General features: G+C 46.2%; 1 protein-coding gene across 1 annotated transcript in view; it reads left to right on the top strand.

The window, feature by feature from the left end:
• The first annotated feature begins 1,841 nt into the window (after window positions 1-1,841).
• Window positions 1,842-10,978, top strand: part of LDLRAD3 (low density lipoprotein receptor class A domain containing 3) — a 475,190-nt gene continuing 466,053 nt past the window's right edge. The window contains exon 1 of the mRNA XM_085643485.1: window positions 1,842-1,974. Coding sequence (XP_085499611.1) covers window positions 1,941-1,974 — 34 coding nt within the window. The 5' untranslated portion in view covers window positions 1,842-1,940. The remainder of the gene's footprint in view (window positions 1,975-10,978) is intronic.

The raw sequence follows: 10,978 nt of genomic DNA, 5'->3' as shown, positions 1-10,978 counted from the left end.
CAAGTTTATTTCATATTTCCCTATATTATTTTCCCACTAATCCTGTTTGGGTTCCAGAGTAGCGTCCTACCTGCCGAAAAGCACTTCAATACCCCATCAGGGATAGCAAGAGCTATATAAATGCAATACCTTCCCTCTTCTATCCCTCCACTATCCTTTTCAATCCAAATAACAGACTAACATGTCCACTGCTCAAGTTTATTTCATATTTCCCTATATTATTTTCCCACTAATCCTGTTTGGGTTCCAGAGTAGCGTCCTACCTGCCGAAAAGCGCTTCAATACCCCATGAGGGATAGCAAGAGCTATATAAATGCAATCCCTTCCCTCTTCTATCCCACCACTATCCTTTCCAATCCAAATAACAGACTAACATGTCCACTGCTCAAGTTTATTTCATATTTCCCTATATTATTTGCCCACTAATCCTGTTTGGGTTCCAGAGTAGCGTCCTACCTGCGTAAAAGCGCTTCAATACCCCATCAGGGATAGCAAGAGCTATATAAATGCAATCCCTTCCCTCTTCTATCCCTCCACTATCCTTTTCAATCCAAATAACAGACTAACATGTCCACTGCTCAAGTTTATTTCATATTTCCCTGTAGCAGTGATACTCAAAGTATGTCCCAGGGACCGTGTGCGGCCCTCGATCTTTAAATGCGGCCCCCTTGGTGAACAGCAGCACGAGCTGCTGTTTCTTTGCTATTTACAAAAAGGTGTCAAATAAATGGGAAAGCATTTATAAACCTGTAAATACATGCGTGCCCGTGTATTTAATATGTTTTTGAACCTCCTTACACAATCCATGACCCACCCAAACCCCCTCCCCTGCTGGCATCAGTGTGGCCCTCGGGCACACCACAAACCGTACTTTGTGGCCCCTGGGAAAATGTTTGCGAGTACCCATGCCCTATACTAATTCACCACTAATCCTTTTTGGGATCCGGAGTGGTGTGCTACTCGTCGAAAAAGCGCTTTGACGCCTCATCAGGGTACTAATCGCTGTATAAATGCAATTACATTTCAACGGTTGACACCTTTCTTGGACTTTTTATGATACCAACAAGCAAGATGATTCCAACAGATTTGTAAACCGTGAAAACCTTCCTCCCCTCCCAGTTTTTCATATCAGTTGACTTCAAAAGACTCGCCAGCCAATAGCATGGGATCTTACGCTTCTTAGATGGAAGGGAGCTCCCACCCCGCCCTGAAGGCTGCGCTGCGGAGCCATGTGGTACCTTCTTGTGTAAGTTAAGGCACGTCCAATGCCCTTTACACTGTTTCACTTGTACTCGCCCACCTGACAAAATGCCACCATAACCTTGAATGGAATTATCCACTTTTTCAAACCCATATCACCCTCTAAAAGAGTGTTTCTTTCCCCTTGGCCTTATGGGACCACACTCTTGACTCCTGACTTGAAGCCACAAGGTTGTCAGGTAGCTAGGCCCAGAGTCACGGTGGAGGCTGGACATCCCCTGGTTCTCCATCCGTGCAATCATCCTGAGATCTGCAGAAGAAAAGAAAGAGGCGCGGTCTGGTGCCTGCCCTTCCCGCCTGCCTCCTGGCAGTGTCAACAACGGGTGCAAGGGGGACACACACCGGGACACAGCCTGCAGCCCTGGGCGGCTCTCCCCGGGTCTGAGACCCGGTATCCAGCACAGGACATACCCTGGGGGCGCGGCCAGAGCGGCGCCTGGACCTCCTCCCCGGCCTGAGCCCAGGGATCCGGGGCAGGACCTGCACTGCAGGGCGCGGCCTGCATCCCGAGCCCGCCTCCATCCCTCCTCCCTCGCCCGAGCCTGGGATCCGGGGCTGGACTCGCTCAGCCTGGGGACAAAAACAGGAGGAGGCCCGTGCTCTGGGACCGACGTTGCAGCTCCACAACTCCGGGAAACTTTGTGTGGCCCCCGGGACTGGGGCCCTCCCCGGGTGGGGACATGTGGCTGCTCTGCTTGCTGCTCGGCCTCGTGGGTGAGTCTTGCGGGTTCTTTTCTGGGGAGAGGTGGCATGGGGGAAGGAGGGCACTGGCACACAAGGGGGAGGGGGCGCCAGGCACACTGTTTACAGAGTTTAGACGCAGCCTTCGTCCTGCCGCCGAGGCTCCCCAAGACTTGGAAGTTGGCTCCGGGTACTTCCGAGGACACACAGCTCTCTGCACCCCGAGGCGCCGATGAGTGACACTTGGGAGGCTCTCCAGAGAGTGTGGAGAGGAGCCCCTCCATGTCATGTGTGACACAAGGCTCTTCCCCTGACTCCCCGTCTGTGCCCATGCACTGCCCTTCACCCGGACACAGGACTTCCTTATCCTGTGACAAGTGCTTCCTCCATTACCCTCTACATCCAAAGACACAGACACTTGGAATTCTGACACACTACCTCCACTCTGGTAAATGGGCACTCCTGGCACACAACCTCTACCCTGGGAAATGGGCACTCTAGGGCTTCGGTGACACCCAGACCGTGGGAACTGGGTGACTGGCACCTGGCAGCTCCTCCTTGTGCTCAGGGCACAGGATGCTTTTCGAATGCCCTGTGATGAATATTATCCATATATACTGGGCTAGAGAAAGCCTGTCTCCCATTTCTTGAGACACAGGGCTGCCTATGTATGCTGATGTTTCCTGCACCCTCTCGCTTCTTTGCCACAAAGTGTGACTCTGTTATACCTTATCACGTGCGGAGCCTATATATATTGTGGGGCACAGCTGCACCCTCGCTACCCCTTGGAACACAAGATTACCTGTAAATGCTACACTCAGGGGAATGTATATCCTGCAGGTGCATCCTGTCTATCTTCGGTGCCTTGGGGCACCAGGCTTCACTGTATCCGGGTACACGTGTCTCATGATATAAAGGAAGAAAGTGTTGCCAAATACCTGGGGTACAAATGTGTACCTATATCTGGAACCACCATGTGTAGCCATGTATTATGAGACAAAGACTCCTGTATCCTAGCGCAAATAAACCTGGGGCAGCAGACTCCCCTGTACCATACCAAGAGGGCTCCCACTGTATACAGTGACACAGCACTTGTGTTTAATGCTGGGTCATACCTCGTTCCACTTGTGTGTGACTATACAGCGTGACTCTACCCTCATACTCAAGCAACCTTCACCCATCCCTCAGTTACAGGGCATTCTGTCCTCTGCTCCACAATCCTAGAATTCTGGACTTCCGGCTGTCCACCCAGCACATCTCTTTCTAGCCTCACCACCCCACACTGCATCACCACTCCATGGACACGCCCCCTGACTGCAAAATACATGTTCTAAAACGAGCCAAGTGACAGCAGTCAAAAGGTATATATCACCCTCATTGTCCAAAAGAGAATTTTTTGGACATAGCTTGCCATACATCACACAAGACCAACAATATAAGCACTCAGGTGGTGTAGTTCACAGAATTTGTGAACAGCACATATCCTTTTTGGTACTTATTAGTCCTTAAAAGCCTGTGTCTTTTAAAATGTTTTGCACATCTTTTGTTAGTCTACCATCTGTCTTTAAACGCTACCAGTGTGATTAGATAAGCTGTATGCCATGTCTGTACATCTATTTTTGGCCCATCACCTGTGTGACTTTTGACATCCTATGGTTTACACACTGTCTTTAGATATGGTATATGCCATGTTTGTTCATCTATTGTTGGCGCGTCACCTGTGTGACTTTTTACATCCTATGGGCTACACACTGTCTTTAAAAATGGTATATGCCATGTTTGTACATCAGTGGCGCGTCACCTGTCTGACTTTTGACATCCTATGGGCTACACACTATCTTTAGACATAGTATATGCTATGTTTATACATCTATTTTTGTTCCACCACGTGTGACTTATGACATCCTATGTGCTACACACTGTGACTTTTGACATCATATGTGCTACACACTGTGACTTTTGACATCCTATGTGCTACACACTGTCCTTATAAATCTTTAGTTGGGTTGGTATCTGAGAGATGTCAACAGGATATTTGCTATTCTTGTACATGTATAGTTTATCCATTTTGTGTGTTGTCAACATCCTGTGTACCACCGAATATTTGAGTACATAATACTTGTTCCAGTGCTGGTGTGGTGCTGACTTGCTGTGTGCGCCATACTCACTTTATACATCTGTACCCAAGCAGTGTCCGCATCCTATGTACTGCATACAGTCTATGTTTATCAGCTGTTGGTACAGTACCTGAGCGATACATATTATTTTTGTTCATCATTTGTTGGTCCTGTACCGATGCGGTGTTGACTTGGCATGCACTCCATACTCTATTTGTACCTCTATAGTTAGCAGTGTCAACATCCCTTGTCCTACATACAGTCTTTGTACATCTGTTGTTGGTATCACATCAATGCGGTGTCGGCTTGTTGTGCACTCCATTTGTACCTCTATTGTTGATCCAGTGTCAACATCCTATGTACTGCGTGCTTTCTTTGCAAATTGATTATTGGTACAGTACCGGCGTGGTTTGAACATGCTGTGCACTCCATGCTATTTTTGTACACTTATTGTGAGTCCAGTACCTTTGTGGAGTTGACAGCCCGCATACTGCAAGCTGTGTTTGTACAGCTATTGTTGGTCCAGTACCAGAGTGGTGATGACATGCTGTGTACTCCATGCTAGTTTTGTACACCTGTCGTCCACCCACTCCCTATGTGTTGATGACATTCAATGCACCTTACTACATGTTTACGTCCTTTGTTGATCCTAAATGTGCTGTTTTGACATCCCTTGTAACGCATACTATTCCCTGCCAATATCTTGGCAGGGATGACAATCCATGTTATACAAACTGTATATGTGCATCTGTTGTTGACCCAGTAATTGTGTGGTGTTGGCATCCAATGTAATACATATTATGTTTCTACAGCTATTATTGGTACAGTACCTTAGCGGTGATGGCTTCCCATGTCCTACATTCCATCTTTTGTATATCTATTGTTGGTACAGTACTGGTGCGGGTTTGACTTGCTGTATGCTCCATACAATCTATTTACAACTATTGTGAGTCCAGTACCTTAGCAGTGTTGACATCCTACATACTGCCTACTATCTTTGTACACCTATTGTGAGTCCGGTGCCATAGTGGTGTTGGCAACCTGCATTCTGTCTACTATTTCAGTACACCTATTGGGAGTCCAATACCTTAGAGGTGTTGACATCCTACATACTATATGCCACCTTTGTACACCTATTGTGCATCCAGTACCTTAGTGGTGTTGCTGACATCCTACATACTGTCTTTGTACACCTATTGTGAGTAGAGCACTACAGCGGTGTTGACAATCTACATACTGTATACTATATTTGCACAACTATTGCTGGTCCAGCACCACTGTGTGCACCGCATACTATATTTCTCTGTTCACCCAATACCTCTGCGTTGTTGCCATCCAGTGCACTCCACTATCTGTTGACATCTTTTGTTTCATGAACTCGTGCAATACTGACATCCTGTGTACTACTTACAATTTTTGTACATCAGTTGTTGATCCAGTACCTTAGTAGTGATGACAACCCATGTACCGCATACTGTCTTTGTTCATCTGTTGTTGACCTAATATGTGTGTGGTGATGACATCCTAGGTACTGTACATTATGTTTGTACAACTATTGTTGCAGTGCCTTAGTGGTGAGGACATCTCATGTACTACAGACAGTACTGGTGTTGTGATAATATGCAATGCACTCCATACTCTAAACACATCTATTGTTGGTCCAGTACTGGTGTGCTGTTGACGTGCTGCACACTCCATTTTATTTCAGTACATCTGTTTTCCATCCAATACCTGTGAATTGTTGATACGTAATGCTGTGCATTATCTGTTTACATTTGGTGTGCCTCCAACACGCGTGATGCCACATCCTGTGCAGTACACCATATCTTTGGTCCTTAAGTACGTGTGGTATCGACACGCTGGCAGTGCTAGCACATCATTTGGGCCTCCATTGAAATGCACGAGAGAACAGCGCCTAGGTAGTACTGAAAGTCATTCTGTAAATGACGACATGTTTCGGCTGCTTTAGGACCAGAGAGAACTCTGCGCGCCATGGCCAGGACAACCAGATGCATATTCGGCTACTAAGAAATAAACTGTTAACCTCGCTGTGGCAAGTGATTCATGGGGAAGATTTACTGAAACATTTCCAAGTGCACAGTAATTATGGGGACCCTCCAAGTGCCCTCAAAAGAGAGGGCCAAATGCCCCTTCTTTTTGCTAGAGCTAGATGGTCAGGGCGAGAGATATAGGATATCGGACCTTAAGTAACTTGGAGGTAAATGCGTTGATGACTGATTGGGTAGGTGATGGTACAGCCGTTTACCCGAAGATCTTGGTGAGGTCCACCTGTTGTGAGTGGCACCTTAGACAGGTGTCTGGATGAGTTGTGAAAGCATGGCATGTCTCTGGCATCAGTAGGGTGGGTGGCAGAGGGGGGTCCCCACAGCATCAGTATGGACTCTCCGAGGATGGATGGCTTTTTTAAAGAGATTACTTTCTGCAGTGTCAGGAGTTAGTTCAGCCTTTCTGTGGATGTCAGGGGCCTTGGCACCCAGGCAGGCCCGGATTCTAGCTCCTAGAAAGAAGAGTGCTTTGTGAGAGGACAACACTATCTGGTTGGAGCAAATCTCGCGACTGATGCTGCTGACTTGGATAAACAGGCGTGTACATACATCTTCAGTGATGTTGATGGTGTGTTGATTATACAGTGCCTCTTGTCCGCTCTGAAAATTCAAAGCGCTGTATTAATTACTATTTCTTTAAAGCTTATGGCTCTCATACAATCCCTTTTCAAGCTTTACCCTAAAGCAAGTCCCCGACAGAAGCGGTGGGAATGCAGATGATCGTTGAGGGCAGACTCGCTTTCATGACTTTTTCCAGGCAGTAGCTCCGAATAATGTCGCAATCGTAGAAGGAAACTGGCCCATCAAGAAGGCTGATGTTCTGCGGTGACATTAGGACACACGTCTATTTTTTACTGGATGATTCGTTTGAGTTTTTGTCTTTCTTTTTTACGCTCAGTGGCATGTATTTCCTTGCTGTTTCCTGCTTCCACCAGCCCATCCCTATACCTACTCAGATTTGTGCCCCAGAATAGTTTTTTTCCAGTTGCCCACAGTCCAGGTTTGTATTTGCAGACTGGAGAGGTGACACAGCACTTTCCGCCCTAGATCTGTTTTCCTTCTTGGAAGGCTAGGGGTGTTATTCGAGTATTTGTTTTAACCTGAAATCAGACACTGCTACTCTCTCTCCAGGGTTCCTCTGACGTTTTCTCAAAGGCCTAAACTTTAAGACTGTGACTCGTTTTACCCGGTATTACATATAAAACGCTTTCATCAGGTGGCGAGATTGTAGATCGTCGAGTTCATGCACCTGCTGCAGGGTTCGCTTCTAATCTTAGCTCAGCCTTTCATCCTTCCCTGGTGGATACAATGAGAACAATTGGCCTGACCTGTATTACAGTCACAGTCTGATATTACGAGTCTTTAAAAGCTCCAAGCATGGGGCAGAGGCGCTGTATGTGACCCAAACTACTGCTTTAGCCCTTGTTGAGCATTTGATTTCAGAGGGATACTAAAAAGCTGAGACCTGATATGTTCTTATGCTAAACAATGTGTGATGACAACGTGTATCCGTCTTATAGATGGAACAGTGAAGTCATGTGATTGGTCAGGCAGCATAGTCCTACTCTTTCAGACTATATTTTCAGACTATATTTTTATTAACATTTTTTCGTCTCTGCCAATCATATTGATTTACTGGTGCAATGAATCCAAACCTAATTCAGTTAACCCGCCTACATCCCTGACCTGGGTACCACCATCGTTGCTATATGGAACCTTTCTGAACGAAATGTTATCGCTTCTGAATGAATTCTGTTTATTTGTATGGTACAAAATGAAGTAGTTCTGTAGGTGGCCTAGTTAGTATGTAACATAGCTCAGCAGGTCGAGGCCTCGCTGCTGAGGTGCGGGTCTAATATGAGGATCACTGGCTCATATCCTTTGCCTTTATTGTTTTCATATTGAACAAGAGTATTGTGTTTAGTCATTTGCAGCATCTGGAGTGCACACAATTAAAAGTGTCAATATGACTCGTGGTAAGCACAGCATACACGCCGCTCACATGCCTCAAGCACTTCTATCTTTAGTATTTGGGTGATGGGTGAACTTCTGTGTAGTTTGGCCCTTATTAAAGTAGTGCCATCTTAAAAGTCTTAGTAATTAATACTTCTTGCTGGTATTTTTGTCGCCAAGATTGCATAGATGTTGACTGTAAGCACTTAACGGATGTAAAGTGCATCAGTTGATCGATTACTTGCGCCTGCGTCTGTTCCAAAATCTATACTCTGCTGTCCTGGTATGCAGATTGATTGTGGGTTTTCATTCTGCATTGTTGGTTTTCTCCACCTACGCAGTGGCTTGACAGTATATTTATTTTCAATGTTTCACTCTTGTTCCAGCCATGGAAAAACTCAATAAAGAATTGAAATACCAGAAACACTAGCTGGCCCATTACTAACCGTGTTGACCATCTAATCTACATGTTATGGTCTGCCGAGCACACCTTATTGGCCCATAACTGCCCTGCAGGCTCCTCTGGTTCGCCCATTTTGGAACACTACTCCTAACTAACTGGTGGACCCAACTATTGTGCACAGTAGTATGGAATGCTCGCTCTCTCTCTCTCTCTCTCTCTCTCCAGAACTCTCTGTTCTGAAAGCTTCAAATCCACCCTTTAGAACCTGCCATTGACCTGCACCTATTTGATGTCGCCTGAGGTAGTTCATTCCTCTGTGTGTCGCATATTGCCTCTAAATTACAGTGCTTTAAAGCCGACCGGATGTGGACGGTGTAAATGCAAAACTATTACTTCGCATTCTTATCATGCATCACAACGTCCCCCAGCTACATAATTATGACTAATTAGGGATGTGGAATTTTTGAAAAAATGTACTTGTCCAAAAGACAAAGTGCTGCAGAAATCTAGCCCTGCAAAGGGATCCATCCACTTCACCCATCTACTATAAAAGTCAGTTATATGGTTGCATTTATATATATTTCCCTTTGCCTCTCCTTCCACGTTCCATACCTTGTTTACCACTGACCCTGCAGGGGCTGGAGGCCCTTTGTCCACTCTTACTAAACAGCTTCCATGGTTGTCCTCTTTACCCTACTGACCATGCATTTTATGCCACCCTTACTTTTACCAAAAGCTGCATCTTATTTCATCACACCTCGCTTCCAACACTATACCTTGCCAGTTGAGCCAATTATCTTGCCTCCACCCTTTTACCACAGACTGCTCGGCCTTTTTTAGCCCCTTCGTCTAACAGGTGTCAGTAGCCCCTATACCATAGCCAGCCCACTTTGCTTCCATTCAGACTGCACCCACAGTTACCCCGGTCCTGAAGGCGTGTTGTAAGCCCCAGTCCTGAAGGCGTGTTGTAAGCCCCAGCCCCGAAGGCATGTTGTAAGCCTCAGCGGTGAAAGCATGTGGTAAGCCCCATTTGTGAAGCCACGTTGTAAGCCCCACTAGTGAAGGCATGTTGTAACCCTCAGTGGTGAAGGCATGTTGTAAGCTCCAGTGGTGAAGGCATGCAAGTACCACTGGTGAAGGCATGTTGTAAGCCCCACTGGTAAAGGCACATTGTAAGGCCCAGTCATGAAAGCATGTTATAAACCTCAGTTGTGAAGGCTTGTTGTAAGCCTTAGTGGTGAAAGTATGTTGTAAGCACCAGTGGTGAATCATGTTGTAAGCCCCAGTGCTGAATGCATGTTGTAAGCCCCAGTGCTGAATGCATGTTGTAAGCCCCAGTGCTGAGGACATGTTTTAAGCCCCACTGTTGAAGGCATGTTTTAAGCCCCACTGGTGAAGGCATGTTGTAAGCCCAACTGGTGAAGGCATGTTGCAAGCCCCACACGTGAAGACATGCTGTAAGGCCCAGTCTTGAAGGCATGTTGCAAACCTCAGTTGTGAAGGCATTTTGTAAGCCCATTTGTGAAGGTATGTTGTGAGCCCAGTCGTGAGTGCGCTAATCCAGCCGGGCAAAAGATTAATATCTAACTGGTGACATGATAAGCAAAATTACTAATTTCAAACTTTTAATGAAGAACACACTCTTGCAAGTAAGGTTTTAAGGATGCCAGAAGGTAGATTTCATTAACTGAGTGCAAGTAGAGTAAAGGCAGGGCAGAAGGCCAGTGATCAGCAAAGCTCCACTGGAGAGAGAAATTGGTACTGGAAAACACCAGGTAACACAGCGGCATCACTAGCACGTTAGGAATGATGGGTGCAAGGAGGCAGCTGAGAGGACCAGCTAATTGCACTACAGAGAGCAAGGGTTCTCGCTATGAAGTTAGAAGCCACCACTACCCCGAGTGAACAGAGCAGGAGTGAGGGCAGGTAGATCATCAGTGTAATGGCTGCATCACTGAGGCCAAGACCATGGAACACATAGATGGCAGACCTGATGGGGTAAAGCAAGATAGAGCGTGCGAGCGAGAGAGAGGGAATGGACGTTTCTGCTTTGTACAAGTGAAAGGGCCAATAGGTAAGATGCAAGAGTTGAATGTCTGGCCGGACATGGCTATAGGGATAGATTGAAAGATTCACAGCAAAGTAAGTCCCTTCGTTTCATTCATCCATGGATTAAGGCAGGGTTCTCCAAAGTCGGTCCTGGAGGGACGGATCCATTCCAGATTTTTAGCATATCCCCATTTTAGATAAATGTTGTTATCTTTCAAATCTGGCATGGATTCGGCCCTCCAGGACCGTCTTTGGAAAACCCTGGATTAAGGTAAAGCCGATTTGGTATAAGATAAAGGCATAGGACTCAGAATGAAATTGAAACCTGTGTGAAAGAGTAGCTCAGTATTTAGGACAGAAACAGAAGATGATATTGGTAAAATGGGGCTGGTGAGAGAAGCAAAAAGTCACCAGAATCATGAAGTGCAGGGACTAGAAGTATAAGAGTT

This window comes from Triturus cristatus, chromosome 3_1 (assembly GCF_964204655.1).
Source record: "Triturus cristatus chromosome 3_1, aTriCri1.1, whole genome shotgun sequence".
Taxonomy (NCBI): Eukaryota; Metazoa; Chordata; class Amphibia; order Caudata; family Salamandridae; genus Triturus; species Triturus cristatus.
This window is presented reverse-complemented; position numbering and strand designations above follow the sequence as displayed.